The sequence below is a fragment of the Erinaceus europaeus genome, chromosome 4, assembly GCF_950295315.1.
Source record: "Erinaceus europaeus chromosome 4, mEriEur2.1, whole genome shotgun sequence".
NCBI lineage: Eukaryota > Metazoa > Chordata > Mammalia > Eulipotyphla > Erinaceidae > Erinaceus > Erinaceus europaeus.
The window spans coordinates 57,880,334-57,898,423 of record NC_080165.1 but is presented as its reverse complement, the minus strand read 5'-3'; the positions used below and the strand labels follow the sequence as shown (position 1 = coordinate 57,898,423).

The following is an 18,090-nucleotide window of genomic DNA, read 5'->3' as shown; positions in this document are numbered from 1 at the left end:
GAACACCTGTGACACTGCTTCATCACTCACAAAGCTTTCCCCCTGCAGGTAGGTAGGTACCTGAGACTAGAGCCTGGGTCCTTGCACATTGTAACATGCGCCACCACCCGGGCCTGATCATAGCTCTTTGTATGCAGCCTAGTGGTTTTTTTTTAAATTTTTGTTTGTTTGTTTGTTTTGTTGTTGTTGTTGTCTTTTTTGTCATGGTATGGCTTTACCACTCCAAGCCAACCTTTTTCAGATAAAGAGGGAAAAACCATAGCTATGAAGCCAGAGGTGGGGGCGGTTCAATTCTGGGTTATGCTCATGGCAGTTGAATTTTTAGTACATCTTTCAAAACACTAGGCTTAGATTGCAGGCTAAGATACTCTTCCTCAGGTACAAGACCAAATTGAAAAGCTTAATTTTTTCAATTTATTTCATTTATTTAAATATATTTGTTCTAGGCATGTACATTGTCTAAATTTCCATGTAACCGGGACTAGATGGTGGCACACCTGATAGAATTTACGTTGCCTTCCACTGGGACCCAGGTTCAAGACCTCAGTTCCCACTCACTTTACAAGCAGTGCTGCAGGTGTCTCTTTGTCTTTCTTCCTCTGTTTCTCAGTCTCTCGCCCACTATTAAGAGAGAGGAAGAAAAAAGAGAACATGGTTTCTGGGTACAGTGGAATCATGTTAGCACTGAGCCCCAATGGCAACTAACACTGGAGGCAATAAAATGTAATAGATTACCATATCACTAACCAGTCGCACTTAGTTGCCTTTTCCTACCAACCTTTTAGCAGGTTTTTAGGAACCCAGAAAATTTTCATAGTTGTTTTTTTCTTAAATATTTATTTATTTATTCCCTTTTGTTGCCCTTGTTGTTTTATTGTTGTAGTTATTATTGTTATTGATGTTGTCATTGTTGGAAAGGGCAGAGAGAAATGGACAGAGGAGGGGAAGACAGAGAGGGGGAAAGACAGACACCTGCAGACCTGCTTCACCGCCTGTGAAGTGACTCCCCTGCAGGTGGGGAGCCAGGGGCTCAAACTAGGCGTCGATCCTTGTGCTTTGCGCCACCTGCGCTTAACCCACTGCGCTACGGCCCGACTCCCCTTAATTGTTTTTAATAGGATTTAGACTTAAAAGCTTCTTGGCCTTTCTTCTATAGCTTGCTTTTTGAAACTCTTCCAGCAGTAAAGATGCTGCTGTTTTTTAAATTGAGGTGTTAAACATTAGAAGAAATTAACTGCTTTCTTTATTCTATTTGAATGTTATCTTTGGTAGTTGAGGAAATATAGAATTGAATTATGACCAAAAGCTCTGTGGTACATCTTTTAAACAAATCTCATATGGCTTCACTGTATATATGGTTTCTCTATATGACAGAAAGGCAAAGTTGGTGTGTACACTAAATTTTTGTTATCTTTTGATTATATAGATTGTTAAAAAATAGTTACGGTGATAGCTAGATATGTTAGGATTGGTGCAGGGTACATGTGGTGTAATTATTTCATTCCTGGTTTGGACAGTTTATGAGGTCACTAAATTGCCCAAGAGTGGGTGGGTGTGGCCAACAAGTAGAAATTCTAGTAATTGCAAACATTTTGGGCATAAGCCTAGCTTGATATTTCCTCAGTTAAAAACATGAAATAAGACAGAAACCACAAAGCACTTGTAATTCCAGGAAAACTATCTCTTAGATTTCGTTTGATCATTGTTCTCTGGACTGATTTGCAGATATGGCTGTTGATCAGCATTAACTGGTAATATATAATTTTTTACAAATAGTTTCATGGGTCACACTACAAACTTCTGTGGAAAATGTACTTGACTTTTTAATTTGGCATTGCCAAAAATATAGACCTACATGTAGTACAAAAGTACTGGACTTCTTGCTCAGTGAGCTTCTAAAACTATTGTATAGAAAATACTTCCTTCTTTGACTTGGGTGACATTTGGGATTTTCGATGGTGGCTGCCTTGGACCTTGAGGGTATGCCTGACTTTGACTTGAGTTGCCTTTTTGTTTCAGATGTCATCTGGGTGATTCTCAGTGTGGAGGTGGGTGGACTTTTAGGAGTAACGCAGCAGCTGTCATCTTTTGAAACGGAGTTCAACACACAGCCACATCGCAAGGTAGAAGGAAACTTCAACCCGTTTGCCTCTCCCCAAAAGAACCGACAATCAGATGAAAACAACTTAAAAGACCCTGGGGGTTCCGAGTTCGACTCGATCAGCAAAAACACATGGGCTCCTGCTCCTGACCAAACTGAGCAAGATGAGAATAGACTCTCACAGAACTCTGTAAATCTGTCCCCCAGCAGTCACGCAAACAACTTATCAGTAGTGACTTACAGTAAGGTAGGTGCCCTTGGAGAAGAGGAGAAGGGGTAGGTGGTGGGCCTTGGGATTTGTGATGACCCTTTATGGCAAACCTAGAATATTCTTTTAAGACTGCTTAGCTCTTCTGCCAACAGCAAGACCTACCCCTTCTCCCCTCCCCCCTCCCCCATCTTTATGTCCTGTGGATGCTACTTCATCCACATTATAATTTACTACTGTGTTTCTGCTCTGGTTCAGGTATTGAAAGAACAAAGTTCTTTACCCTCAACATTAAAAAAAAAAAGTCAAAATATCACCAGCCACACTTCCAGTATATGTACTAAACTTAGAGCAGCAACAACACACCTTTGAAAATTTTCCCACTTTATATTTTCAGTTTTGGGTTGGGGTTTTTTGTTTTTCTAAGGGAAAGGGCAAGCTCATTTACTATAAATGTTGGGCTTTCACTTCATTTACCTTGTTTGTATGTCTCATTGATGTCATCTCATATTATAATCCATCTACCTCCTCACCAACAACTCAGGGTGGTCCAAGTGATATTTTGACTTTTCGAGTGTGAGGAAGAAGTGAAAGAATTGCTTGTGAGTTACCTATGATTTAAAATATTCTGATTGTTCTGAGAGATGCTTCTGGGTGTTTGATTTGTTGACCTGTTTCTCTTTTTTTTTTTTTTTTTTTTTAGCTGATTAAGCAGTGTTTCCCAACTCTCCTTAAGGTGCTGTTGGTTCCTGCTGATTGGTTGTTGGTATTGATTGGAGAAATAAAACCCTACAGCTAAGAGCTCACTGTTGTAAAGTGCTTCATGTGGCAGGAACCCATGAGTGTCTTTCTCTCTGCATTACTCTCTGTTTAATAGGCCCTGCATTGTATGTATGTCGCCATATATCTGATAATTCTGTTCTTGTTTGATATTGGCATCTATCATTAAAATTTTATTTATTTTACCAGACTACTGCTCAGCTCTGGCTTATGGTGATGCAGGGGATTGAACCTGTGACTTCAGAGCCTCAGTCATGAAAGTCTGTTTGCATAACCATTATGCTATCTATGACTACTCATATCATCAAAATTTTAAAAACTCAGTTGCTTTGTGATAAAATTTATATTTTTCTGACCACTATTTTATATACGGTATACATCAAGAAACTTTGCAAGTAAATCATCTTCCTGCATGTGGTCCAATAAGAGAACTTCATCAGTAATAATGTACCAAATAACTGATTTGTTGGTTAGTCATTTATTATAAGGGATTCTGTGGAGTCATGTTAGTTGAGTTGTCAGGCTATAAGAAAAAACAGAATTGGAATATAGTGTACCTGGTGGGGTGTATGCCTTGCCACACGCATGGCCTGGATTGCAGCCCCAGCACCACATGAGAAAATCCAGTGCTGTGACATCTCTCCTTGCCTTACTATCTAGAAGGGGTGGGGTGAAGGGGAGGGAAGAAGAAAAGAAAGAGTTTGCAAGGAAGCGATGAAATTACACATGGACAAGATGCCTGCCTGCACTGCGGGGAAAAGACATTATCCATTCCTGTCTTTGAGGAAAGACTTCATACGCTAACATTTAAATTAAAGATTTTTTTCTAAGTTCCCATTGCTTCAGATTTTTCTACCTTAAATTCAAACCTAATACATCAGGCTCCAGGGTATGACTAACTGTTCTGGATGTAAATGATCCTAGCCCAAGGCTAAATTGGCTTATTAGATTAGAAATTTAGAGAAGCTGAACTTAATAGGAAGGTATGAGTTGGAGTAAACAAAACCAGTTACTCCACTGCTTTTTATAACATCCTCTTCACCTGATCAAGCTACCTGCTGTAGCCATCACTGCAGACTTAGGAGAAGACTGGTGAACTTGCCCATTGGTACTGAACTAATTTTACTGAAATTGTGAACCTGTTATTTGTTTTCTACTCCTTTAGGACATTAAGGACTGGTGACTTTTTATCTTCTGATGATTTCCCTGGCTGGGAGAAGAGGGAGTGTCAAAATGTATTGATTACCTCCCAGCTTTAATTGAAGGCCTATCTTGAAGATTTTGTTGGGTGTCTGATTTTAGATGGTTGGTTTTTGTTTCTATGTTTTTGTAAAATGCTGGGCAATGGAGACTCTGTTGAGATATGTTGATGAAAAAAATTTTTTTTTAGTTCATACTTTTAAAAAAGATTTTATTTATTTATTTTTTGTCTCCAGGGTTATTTCCGGGGCTCGGTGCCTATACTACGAATCCACTGCTCCTGGAGGATATTTCCCCCCCTTTTGTTGCCCTTGTTTATCATTGTTGTTGTTGTTGCTGTCATTGTTGGACAGGAAAGAGAGAAATCAAGAGAGGACAGGAAGACAGGGGGAGAGAATGATAGACAGCTGCACACCTGCTTCACCACTTGTGAAGCGACCCCCTTGCAGGTGGGGAGCCGGGGGCTCGAACCAGGATCCTTACACTGGTCCTCGTGCTTTGCGCCATGTGCACTTAACGTGCTGCGCTACCGCCCAGCCCCCTAAGATTTTATTTATTAATGAGAAAGACAGAAAGGGAGAGGGAAGAGAGAGAGACAGGGAGGGAGAGAGAGAGAGGCAGGCAGACATCTCTCTGGCACATGGCTGTTGGGGATTGAACTCAGGATCTCGTACTTGAGAGTCTAATGCTTGGGGACTGAATGGTGGCATACCTGGTTGAGCGCACATGTTACAATGTGAAAGGACCCAAGTTCGAGCCTCTGTTCCTACCTGTAGGGGGAAAGCTTTGCAAGTGGTGAAGCAGTGTTGCAGGTGTCTCTCTGTCTCTTTCCTTCTCTGTCACCCCCTTCCTCTCATTTCTGGCTGTCTCTATTCAATAAATAAATAAAGATAATTAAACAAATTTAAAAAAGAGAGAGAGTCTAATGCTTTATTCACTGCGCCACTTCCTAGACCACTGTTGACGAATTCATGCTGTGTTGTGTTTGACAGAACTACAGAGAAAAAGGTTTCATTGGAGATGGTGTGTAAGGAGACCCTTGGCTATAATAATGTATCAAAACATGATGGCTGGGCGCTGGGCAGTAGCACAGCAAGTTAAACACAATATGGCATGAAGTGCAAAGACCAATGTAAGGATCCCGGTTTGAGACCCGGGCTCCCCACCTGCAGGGGGGTTGCTTCACAGGCGGTGAAGCAGGTCTGCTGGTGTCTATCTTTCTCTCCCCCTCTGTCTTTCCCTCCTCTCTTGATTTCTCTCTGTCCTATCCAACAACGAGCAACAAAATGGAGTGCTGGCACCAAGCCCCAGCGATAACCTTGGAGGCAAAAAAGACAGAAAGAAAGAAAGAAAGAGAGAAAAAAAAATGGCTTTGAGATCCTAAAAGAAACGAGTGCTTCCCCCCCCTTTTTTTCCTTTGTTTTTTAGCAGAAACTTCAAAAAGCACTTAAGTGTGAACATTCAGATAGTTCCCTGAAAGTAGTTCTGACTAAAGTTGAGTCAGCTTCACCTCTTAAGAAATGAGTAGAGTGGGGGCCGGGTGGTGGCACACCTGCTTGAGCGCACATGTTACAGTGTGCAAGGACCCAGGTTCAAGCCCCCGATCCCCACCTGCAGGGGGGAAGCTTTGCAAGTGGTGAAGCAGGGCTGCAGGTGTCTCTCTGTCTCTCTCCCTTTCTCCCCTTTCCTTCTTGATTTCTGAATGTCTCTATCCAATAAATAAAGATAATTAAAAAGAAAAAAATGAGTAGAGTATAGGCAAAGACAGATATTGTGAATACATGTGTAACTGTCTAGAGCAGTATATGATAGGATACTTGAAGAATAAAGGATCTTAAACCTACCAGATAGCAGCTTACAGTATAGTAGAGGACATGAAACTTGTATACACAGGGACTGTTTACAAGATGAATAAGAAAGTGGCCGGTAGAGAACAATAGACTAAAAATGTGTAATTGATAATGGCTAGGGGCTAGAGTCAGTGAACTCACAGATGAAAGAAGAGGTGGGGTTGATGGAAAGGACTCATCAGGTAATGAACAGATTTTGAAAAACAGGAAAGATAATGATAAAGCAGTTAGACTAAAGGCAGAGTAACTAATGAGCATGTGTTTAGGAGATACGTGTAATGGACAATGGAAAATAGAATCAGTTGGCTGCAGTATGTTTCTTTGAGGAGCAAAGAGTGAACTATTACAATTGGCTTTGAAAAGAATTGGCACTATAAGGATTCTCTTAAAGCAAAGATAATTCCTAATTTAAAACACTTGTGTTTGGCTTGCACATATACTTTTTTTTTAATATTTATTCCCTTTTGTTGCCGTTGTTTTTTATTGTTGTAGTTATTCTTGTTGTTGTCGTTGTTGGATAGGACAGAGAAATGGAGAGAGGAGGGGAAGACAGAGGGGGAGAGAAAGACACCTGCAGACTTGCTTCACCGCCTATGGGGGCTCGAACCGGGATCCTTAAGCTGGCCCTTGGACTTTGTGCCACATGTGCTTAACCTGCTGCACTACCGCCCAACTCCCCACATAAACTTTTTAAAAAATATTTATTCCCTTTTTCTTTCCTTGTTTTTTTATTGTTGTAGTTATTGTTGTTGTTATTGATGTCATCGTTATTGGATAGGACAGAGAGAAATGGAGAGAGGAGGGGAAGACGGGGAAAGAAAGAGACACATACAGACCTACTTCACTGCCTGTGAAGTGACTCCCCTGCAGGTGGGGAGCCGGGGGCTGGAACTGGAATCTGTACACCTGTCCTTGCGCTTTGCACCACCTGTGCTTAACTTGCTGCGTTGTCGCCCAACTCCCGCACATATGCTTTTATATTTTGAAAGCCAGCATGAACTTCTAAAGGGCCCACTTGACAAAAGTGATAAGGATCAGGTATATACCAGAGTTATTTACTAACTGTTTCTCAGTGTTGTCAGCTGTGCCGTCAGCTTATAGCTAGAGGCAAAGATGAGGTTCAAGTCTAGGTGCCATATTATTACTATTTTTTTAGTAGGTGAGCCCGGCCTTTCTATGCTACACCTACTGGGTGGGTGGTTGTGTTGAGTGGAAAACATTAACCGAGTTGATGACTTGTATCATCAAGGAGTGAAAGAAGAATTGAAATGAGAATTGAATGAATTGAAATGAGAAAAAGTGGCTACAATGAAACAGGATTACCTGTGATATTTATTGTAGAGTTCCTCAGTTTATTGAGTCTTTAAAATGGTGAGTTTTTCTGATTAATAAAGATAAAATAAATTTTTAGGATTCTTAGAGTACACAACCATGTTGTATTTTTTTTTTAATTTTTTTTTTTGTATTTTATTTATTTTTGAGAGAGATGCAGAGAAGGAAAGACACAGAGGCAAATACCAGAGCACTGCACAGCTCTGGCTTATTGTGGTGTGGGGGACTGAACCTGGGACTTCAGAATCTCAGGCATGAGCGTCCCTTTGCATAACCATTATGCTATCTACCCTCACCCCCATGTTGTATTTTTAATAAATATTTTTATCATACTTTTATTTGTGAATGAGTTGGAAATGTGAAAGAAACCCCTGGGGTTCTAGAGTTGAAATAGGTGACATTTATTTATTTGGATAGAGAAAGAAATTGAGAGGGAAAGGGGAGACAAAGAGGGAGGCAGATATCTGCAGTACTGCTTCACTGCTTGTGAAACTTACGTCCTGCAGGTGGGAAATGGAGACTTGAACCTGAGTCATATAGCACACTATAATGCGTGTGCTCAACCACTTTTTTTTTTTTTTGCCTCCAGGGTTATTGCTGGGGCTCAGTGCCTGCACTACGAATCCACTGCTTCTGGAGGATATTTTTCTCATTTTTGTTGTCCTTGTTATTTTTATTGTTGCCATTGCTGCTGTTGGTGCTGGATAGGACAGAGAGAAATTGAGAGAGGAAGAGAAGACAGAGGGGGAAAGAAAAATAGACACCTGCAGACCTGCTTCACCGCTTGTGAAATGATTCCCCCCCCCACCCCCCCTTCAGATAGGGAGCCTGGGGCTTGAACCGGGATCTTTACGTTGGTCCTTGCATTTCGTGCCATGTGTGCTTAACCCGCTGCACTACCGCTCCAACCCATAGTATCTTTATTAGAAAGGCCAAAGGAATAGCTGATGCCCTTGTATCAGAAATCGCTAGTTGACAAAAGATTTGATGTACTCTAAAGAAATTCTCTGCTTCCTGTCGAAACTGAGAAAGAATGTGATGCTTTTAGACGCCCATGTTTTATCGAGCACATATAGTTTCCTGCTGCTTTCATAGTTATAGTTTAACTTTTGTTGTGCTTGGTAAGACGAAATAGAAAGATTGCTTCATACATCTCTCTGAGGACTGGGTGGCTATGTCAACATAATGGTACAACTGTCAGTACCAGGAATTGTACACCCCTGGAACCTTCCTTCCTGCCCTTGAATAACTACAAATTCTTTGGAATTAGTGCTTTCACCTGGGGGAGGGAGTGAGAAGGGAAAAGATACCTGCTGTAGTTACAGCCCACAACCCAGAAAACTTGCCATCTTCCTGTATGAGAACTGTTTAGAGGAGTCAGAAAAGTAAGTTCATAATAACCTGTTCCAAAGTGTCATAGATTTGACTTTATGCTTTTGTTAGAAATTGGCTGGCTTCATTGTCAGGTCAGTTGCGACTGTCCTATCCTGGGTCAACAGTCAGACCAGTATTGTTGAAGGCTAGGTGCTGTTTTAATGAACCCTTTTTATGTGACTAGCTCAAGAACTTCTGAGACAAATAGTCACTCACAGTAAGCTAGGTGCTTACTCTGTTGACTCAAAGATAGCCTTGCCATGAATTTTGGCTCTGACTCATCTCAGTAGGCAAGAATAATTAATGTTTAGATAATGTACAATGTGAATGTAGTGAAAAACAGTTTATAGAGGTGTTAAAGAGAAAACAAGTCTTACTAGAAGTCAGATACTTTTAGAGACCTGGTAGTGGAGGACCTGGAGCCTCCAATCCCCATCTGCTAGGGCAGTTTCACAAGTGGAGAAGCAGTGCACAGGCCAATCTCCTCCTTCCTTCTCCCCCATCCCCCCTTTTCCCTTCCCCTCCCCAGTTTCTCTTTACCCTAGCAAATAAAATGAATACTTAAAAATAATTTAAGGGAGGGGCTGGGTGGTGGCGCACCTGGTTGAGCGCACATGTTACAATTCGCAAGAACCCGGGTTCGAGCCCCTGGTCCCCACCTGCAAGGGGAAAACTTTGCAAGTGGTGAAGTTGTGCTGCAGGTGTCTCTCTGCCTCTCTCCCTCTCTATCACCTTCTCCCTCTTGATTTCTGGCTGTCTCTATCCAATAAATAAAGCTAATAAAAATTTTATTTTATTTTATTTATTTATTTTTTTTTTATTTAAGAAAGGATTAATTAACAAAACCATAGGGTAGGAGGGGTACAACTCCACACAATTCCCACCGCCCAATCTCCATATCCCACCCCCTCCCCCAATAGCTTTCCCATTCTCTATCCCTCTGGGAGCATGGACCCAGGGTCATTGAGGGTTGCAGAAGGTAGAAGGTCTGGCTTCTGTAATTGCTTCCTCGCTGAACATGGGCGTTGACTGGTCGGTCCACACTCCCAGTCTGCCTCTCTCTTTCCCTAGTAGGATGGGTCTCTGGGGAAGCTGAGCTCCAGGACACATTGGTGGTGTCTTCAATCCAGGGAAGTCTGGCTGGCATTCTGATGACACCTGGAACCTGGTGACTGAAAAGAGAGTTAACATACAAAGCCAAACAAATTGTTGAGCAATCATGGACCCAAAGCTTGGAAGAGTGGAGAGGAAGTATTAGGGAGGTACTCACTGCAAACTCTAGTATACTTCTGCTTTCTTACTTTGGTGCCATATTCCAAACTCAGTCAATTTCTGCTTTGCGTTTCTACTTCTTCTTCCTTTTTTTTTTTTTTTTTTAAATAATAAAGCTAATAAAAATTTTAAATAATAATTTAAGGGAGTCAGACAGTAGTGCAGCGGGTTAAGCGCACATGGCTTGAAGCACAAGGACTGGTGTAAGGATTCTGGTTTGAGCCCCCAGCTCCCTAACTGCAGGGGAGTTGCTTCACAGGTGGTGAAGCAGGTCTGCAGGTGTCTATCTTTCTCTCCCCCTCTCTGTCTTCCCCTCCTCTCTCCATTTCTCTTTGTCCTAACAACGACGACATCAACAACAATAAAAAACAAGGGCAACAAAAGGGAAAATAAATAAATATTTAAAAAATTAAAGAAATATTTAAAATTTAAATATTTTAATATATATATATATATATATATATATATATATATAACATTTTTTAACCTTTAGATGTTTTCTGAGAAGGTCTTACAGAGGAATAAAGCATCAACCAAATTTAGGACAGTTGGAAATAAGAGAGGCTGACAGAAACCAATGGGGCTATTCTCAGGACAGGCAAATGCTTTGTTTCTTTTCTCAAAAAGAGTAGTTTATCTGGGAAAGCTTAAAGAATCTCAGATTCATTTATTACTTGGAGTATGATTGTTACTTTGCTTTTGCTCTTAAAAATGTTTGGAGCTAGTATATATTAGATACTCATACTTTAAACTGGATTATTTGTCTGAGCCTCTATTATTACTTCTGCCAAGTGTTGGTTCAGAAGGAGAAACCTGTTATTATCTTTGCAGGAGTGCTTATCACACTCCTCTAGCATCAGCCACTGCCAAGTGCCATCTGCCCTGCCTGCCCACATCCCCACCATCCCCCCCCACGACACCCTTTAATATGTTTTGAAAGTAGAACTAGAGCAAGAATCAGACTGTTTTTATTACATCAGAAATCAGCTGTCTTCTAACCTGCTGTTCTGTTGAAAGTCATAGAAGTTATTTTCCCACTGCTTAGGTGAGGATTTAAAATCAAGGGTATAGTGGGAGACTTGGAACATGAAATCTTTTGTTTTACAAGCCTGAGGCTATAATTATGACCTGTACATCTTAGGAACTACTCTGGAGTAGTCAGTTTAACATAATAGTAAGGAATGAGCTTGGCATAAAACAGTGTAATTGGGCCTAACATTTGCTCACTTTAAAGTGTACTTTGGTCAGAAGGCTGGAGATAGGTGTTTTTAGCTGGGCTGGTGATGGTTATGTGAGGTAACAGAAGGCAGTGATACCCTTCTCACTATCATGAAACCTGATCTTTGTTTTCAGATGTGATCCCTTTCCATGAAAGATTTGAAGATGGCTCAGAAAAGAAGCTAGCAAGGTGCATTCCCATCTGGTAATACCCGGGCAGCAAAAGCATACTACTCCCAGGCAGAAGTCAGTGAAAATGCATTAATTACCATTAATTTGGCTTTTGAAGCCAAGCACTGTGATGAAGACCTTTAAACTTTAATTTCTGTTATTTAAATTTATCAGTGTAGCTCATCTGGGAAGCAGCTCTGCAGGTAGAGTACATACTTTGTCAACAGGAAGCCTGTATTAATTCCTTGCCACCATGTATGCTGGAGTTGAGTGGTGCTCAGATCTCACTCTTATGAAAATTAATCTTTTCAAGAAATACTATCAGGGTATATAGTTTAAGGAGCTAAAGGTAATTCTGATACCCCGAACTGGGTTCATCACCGGTCACACAGAAAGCCAAAACTTATAATGAGAGGGTTTTCTGTGGGGCAAGAGTTTTATACCAGAGCACTACTTAGCTCTGGTTTATGTTTGTGGGGGAGGGTTGAACATGGGACTTTGGAGACTCTGGCATGAGTCTCTTTGCATAAGTTACGCTATCTACCCCTGCCCTGGGGCAAGAGTTTTTACTTTCTTTGGGGCACCTCCCTGGGAAAATGGTCTGTTCAATACTCTGAAATTGCTGTTCCCCCAACTGGGAGGCAAGGAGAAAGAAGGTGTTTTAAAAGAGAAAGAGGACTGGAAGTACATGACAGTTCAGGAGTTTGGGGATCCAGGGAATTTTCTTTGATCTCTTTGTGATAGTTGTGCTTAAATTTACTGGCAAATGATTTCCAGTTGAAAAAATTTTTTTAATTTTCCTTTTTGTTGCCCTTGTTGTTTTTATCATTGTTGTGGTTATTATTATTGTCATTGCTGTCGTTGTTGTTGGATAAGACAGAGAGAAATGGAGAGAGGAGGGGAAGACAGAGGGGGAGAGAAAGATAGACACTTGCAGACCTGCTTCACCACTTGTGAAGCAACTCCCCTGCATGTGGGGAGCCAGGGGCTAGAACTGGGATTCTTACAGTAGTCCTCAAGTTTCACACCACATGCGCTTAACCTGCTGCGGTACAGACCGACCCCTCCCAGTTGAAATTTTATGTATCTCTTAGTGAAGATCTGGATTGTTCGCTGTAATCTCAAATCATGTCCTGCTCCAAGATCTTTGCTTTGCTAGAGAAGTGAGAATTTAAAATACTATCTACAGGGATTTGAGAATGGGGTCCAAAGTAACAGTTGGCTCTTTTCTCTTCTCTTCCCTTCTCTTCTCTCCTCTCCTCTCCTCTCCTCTCCTCTCCTCTCCTCTCCTCTCCTCTCCTCTCCTCTCCTCTCCTCTCCTCTCCTCTCCCCTCCCCTCCCCTCCCCTCCCCTCCCCTCCCCTCCCCTCCCCTCCCCTCCCCTCCCCTCCTCTCCTCTCCTCTCCTCTTCTTTTTATTTATAAAAAGGAAACACTGACAAAAACCACAGGATAAGAGGGGTACAACTTCACACAATTCTCACCACCAGAACTCCGTATCCCATCCCCTCCCATGATAGCTGTCCTGTTTGTTAGCCCTCTGGGAACATGGACCAAGGGACATTATGCAGAAGGTGAAAGGACTGGCTTCTGTAATTGCTTCCCCGCTGAACATGGGCATTGACAGCTTGATCCATACTCCCAGCCTGTCTTTCTCTTTTCCCTAGTGAGGTGGGGTTCTGGGGAAGCGGGGCTCCAGGACACACTGATGGGTTTATCTGCCAAGGAAGTCTAGTATCATGCTAGCATCTGGAACCTGGTGGCTGAAAGAAGAGTTAACATATAAGACCAAACAAATTATTGACTAATCATGAACCTGTAGGCTGGAATAGTACAGATGAAGATTTGAGGGGATCTCTGTTTTGTAGATAGTAAACCTATTTAGTTATATTCCAAAGGGCTCATGACTATACTAGTGTTTTCTTTTTCTGAGCCTGACATCTGATATGCAGATGGATCCAAGTTATTGTCTGGGGAGATGTCATGGCTGGAAAAAGGACCAGAAAGCTGGATCAGGGAAGATAGCTCCAAAATAGGGAAAGGTGTATAAATATTGTTGACTGTAAACCCCATCAATTTGATCTAATCTGGGGCCCATGTTCAGCTTAGGAGCCTTTGTGACCTCTGCATCCCTGTAGATCTGAGCTCACATTCTGTGGTCATGAGTAGGAACGTTTAAAGCTGCCCCAGTTTCAGGACCCATCTTCCTCAGGTGGAAGATAGAGTATGTTGTCCAGCCTCCCTTTGGAGGATGGAATATTCTCTACCGTTGTTGATCCATGTTGAGGGCAAGGGCCTATGGGGGCCCACAAAGAGGTCTGTTTTTTTGTTCCTGATAGAGATGACCAATAACAATGGAGAGAGGGGTTTATTCAAGGCCTAGGCCCATCATTTCTGTTTGGGAGTCTCAGGACTCCACAACTAGGGCCCCAGCTGATGGGGTAGCTTGATAGTGACTACAGAGTCATCATTGGTCTCTTGTCCTTATTCAGCTTTTGTAGTCCTTACTTTGATAAAGATCTTTGGAGTGACTGAGGGAAGTGTAATAGGAAGTACGTGAGGAGGGTATCTAAGTCTAAGTAGACACTATTTCATTAAGAACTTTATGATGTCTTTTTAGGTCTTTTTACTTGTTGCATATACTGACTTACTGCAGACTATTGTGCACTTTTGCTTTCAGGTATATATTTTGCCATAATTAATGGGTACATGTGAACATATGTCCTGTCTCATGGGACCTGGTCTATATCTAGGTCTTGGGACTTTGTTAGGAAGTGAACCACCTGAAATGGAATTAGAGAATCCTTCCGAGATCAGACAAGATCGGTCGTGTTCAGAGTGGTATGGCCGTAGACAGAATTAGAGAATCCTATGAAAGGAAAGGTCTCACCTGACTAATGAGGCTGAAGGGTTGATATTCTACGCCTTATGTCTCTGGACACAGCCTGAAGTGAAACTTGCTGATGTGGTACTCGTTGTGTTAATTAGGTTGAGATCAGCAGATGCAATATCATTTGGTCTGAATTGAGAGAAGCATGCAGAAAAGTGAGCCCCACCCTAGAGGTTCCAGGACTGGGGGAAATATAGGCTCTATAGAGGAAGCAGGAGGTTCCTGCTGTCTTAGGGTTTAAGAAGGCAATAGATAGTTATTGCTGTACTCAAAATTATTTGGCAATGGATCAAAAGTTAATGGATCAAAGTTAACCCAGAGATTTTCACTTTGGTGCCCTACTCCAGACAGTTGGCTTTTTTCCCCTAGAGCACTGCTCAGCTCTGGCTTTTGGTGGTACTGTTGATTGAAGCGGGGACATTTGGTATTTCAGGCATGAAAGTCTTTTCTCATGATTATTATGTTACCTCCCTAGCTCTAAAGTAGCAGTTTTGAGGAACTGAAAATCATAAAAACATTTCTCTTTAGAGTATAAGAAAGACAAAAATGCAGGAATTGTATCTACTTTAAATAAAATAAGAGTCTATTAAAAGTACTCTCCATTTCTTTTTAAGAGACATTTTCTTATTATTTGAAAAAGAGAAATTGAGAGGAAAGGGGGAGAAGGGAGAGGGAGTTAGGGAGGCAGAGAGAGAGAGACACCTGATCTAGTGCTTCAGTGCTCGTGAAGCTTTCCTCCTACAGGTGGAGACTGGGGGCTTGAACCTGAGTCCTTGGGCATGGTAATATGTGTGCTCAACCAAGTATAACATCATCCAGCTCCATGTTCTCCATTAAAAAAAATTTTTTTTATATTTATTTATTTTCCCTTTTGTTGCCCTTGTTGTTTAACATTGTTGTGGTTATTGATGTCATTGTTGTTGGATAGGACAGAGAGAAATGGAGAGGAGGGGAAGACAGATGGGGAGAGAAAGACAGACACCTGCAGACCTACTTCACCGCCTGTGAAGTGACTCCCCTGCAGGTGGGGAGTTGGGGGCTCGAACCAGGATCCTTACCTGGTCCTTGTGCTTTGCGCCACGTGCGCTTAACCCGCTGCGCCACCACCCGACTCCCCATGTTCTCCATTTTTAATAGTTGTTTGTTGTTTGTTTATTTGATAGAAACTGAGATGGAAATCGAACATAGAGACAGAGAGAGACATGAGAGACACCTGCAGCACTTCTTCGCCACTTGTAAAGTTTCCCCCTGCAGGTGGGAGACAAAAGGTTTAATTTTAATATTACAGGACTTCATGGTCCTCTGTTTAGGTCACTAAGATACCAAAAGAGGGACTGGGTGGTGGTACACTTGGTTAAATGCACGTATTATCATTCACAAGGACCCTGGTCCCCATCGACGGGGAAAGCTTCACAAGTGGTGAAGCATTGCTGCAGGTGTCTCTGTATCCCTCTCTTATTTCCTCCTTCCCCTTAGTTTCTCTTTGTTCTTTCAAGTAAAATAAAGTCTTAAAAAAAATACCAAATGAAAAAGCCTTTTGGAAGAGGACAACTCTTAAGAAACTGTCTGAGGGAGTCGGGCTGTAGCGCAGCGGGTTAAGCGCAGGTGGCGCAAAGCACAAGGACCGGCATAAGGATCCCGGTTTGAGCCCCAGCTCCCCACCTGCAGGGGAGTCACTTCACAGGCGGTGAAACAGGTCTGCAGGTGTCTATCTTTCTCTCCTCCTCTCTGTCTTCCCCTCCTCTCTCCATTTCTCTCTGTCCTATCCAACAACGACGACAACAACAATAATAACTACAACAATAAAACAACAAGGGCAACAAAAGGGAATAAATAAAAAATAAAAAAAGAAACTTCCCTATTATTTAAAAAAAAACTATCTGAAATCCGTTTCATAGTTACTTCACTAGGATCTACTATATTGTTAGAGGAGATAAGAAGTTGTTGGTACACTTGTTCATTAATGGCTTACAAGGAACTCACAAGGAACTCACAAGGAAATAGAGAGTATTTCCTCTTTGGCTAATTTTCCTTCATCAGTTCTATAAAATTCATTATAAAACAAATTCAGTCATCAACCTGACCCACGTCCCTCAGTAGTTGTTCTCCAGAAACAACAAACTATTTGGTATGTTATTACTTCATTTTGCTCACATGCTAGTACCACTTCTGATTGTACAGTTACTAAGAATTGGGGGATACAGGTTCCATGACTAGCCTAAGGTCATGTAGCTAGAAACTGGTAAAACCAGGATATGAACAAAGTCAATTGTTTTTTTGACTCTCTTAACAATGTAACTTCATTGCTTTCCAATTGCATAGTGTTTTAAGTACATATTTACCTATACCTAAGCTAGTAATAGTGGGTTAGGAAGGCCCAGCTCCCCCCCCCCCCCAGCACTTCTCAGCTCTGGCTTATGGTGGTGCTGGGCCTTGAACCTGGGACTTCAGAACCTTAGGCATGAAAGTCATTTGCATAACTACTATACTATCTCCCCAGTCCCCCAACCACAACACTTTTATGGTCATAGGACCTATCTGATTGTGGCCAAAAGACAGTCTCTATTTCTCTGCAGTAAATGTAAAGTTTCACTTTGAACATAGTATTTTAGATCATAACATATTTATTATTCCCTTTCAAGTCTTGATTTTACTTCTGTAAAGGCTATTTGTAGAAAGAATATTTAAGGCAAAGAGATATCAAGTACAAACCCTGAGGTTGAAGTTTACTTGTTTTGTTTAAGGAACAGAGTGAGGGAGGAGGGATTGTAGTATTATGGGCTTTATACAGAGCTTTGGGCCTTTGCGGAACATGGGAATCATTAAAGGTTTTTGAACAGAGGAGGGGTGCCTGACTTGTTGTCATAAGAGGCTCCATCTGATACCTAGAGAATATAGGGCAAAGATAGATGCAGGGGACCAAAGGAAATTTCTGCTATAATCTAAATGAAGAAATGGTTTGTGGGAGTCAGGCGGGAGCGCTTTGAGTTAAGTGCACATGGTACGAAGCGCAAGGGCTTCTTAAGGATCCTGGTTCGAGCCTTCAGCTCCCCACCTGCGGGGGGGGGGGTTTCACAGGCAGTGAAGCAGGTCTGCAGGTGTCTATCTTCCTCTCCCCCTCTCTGTCTTCCGCTCCTCTCTCCATTTCTCTCTGTCCTATCTAACGATGACGGCGTCAATAACAACAACAACTACAGCAACAATAAAAAACAAGGACAACAGAAGGGAAAATAAATAAAAAAGAAAGAAATGATTTGTGTTGGGCGGTGATGCACCAGGTTAAACACACATAGTACGAAGAACAAGGACCCATGCAAGGATCCCGGTTTGAGCCCCCAGCTCTCTACCTGCAAGGAGGTCACTTCTCAAGTGGTGAAACAGGCCTGCAGATGTCTGTCTGTCTTTCTGTCTTTCTTTCTTTCTTTTTTTTTTTTTTTTTTTACATTTTTTTTTCTTTCTTTTAAATGAAAAACTGCACAAGAATGAAATTTATAACTGTCTCCAAAGGATTCTCCCATTCTACCCCTACCTATGGCCTAGATTTCATTTCACCTGCTTCTCAGGGAATCCAGTCAAGCCTTCGGCCACACCAAACCACACCAAGCTCAGCAGTGTTCATAGGCCTTTAATCTTTCTTTCTTTCTTTCTTTCTTTCTTTCTTTCTTTCTTTCTTCCTTCCTTCCTTCCTTCCTTCCT

The 18,090-nt window shown here is 41.7% G+C and overlaps 1 protein-coding gene across 7 annotated transcripts in view; it reads left to right on the top strand.

The window, feature by feature from the left end:
• Positions 1-18,090, top strand: part of ILRUN (inflammation and lipid regulator with UBA-like and NBR1-like domains) — a 101,802-nt gene that overhangs the window by 70,139 nt on the left and 13,573 nt on the right. For 2 of the 7 annotated variants that reach the window (XM_060189634.1, XM_060189632.1), the window contains 2 exons: positions 2,020-2,348; positions 3,013-3,279. In XM_060189634.1, the coding sequence (XP_060045617.1) occupies positions 2,020-2,348; positions 3,013-3,108 (425 nt within the window). In that variant the 3' untranslated portion in view covers positions 3,109-3,279. Of the gene's footprint in view, positions 1-2,019; positions 2,349-3,012; positions 3,280-11,470; positions 11,526-18,090 lie in introns of those variants that run through there. The other 5 variants (XM_016192413.2, XM_016192412.2, XM_060189633.1 and 2 more) reach the window with 4 other exon arrangements.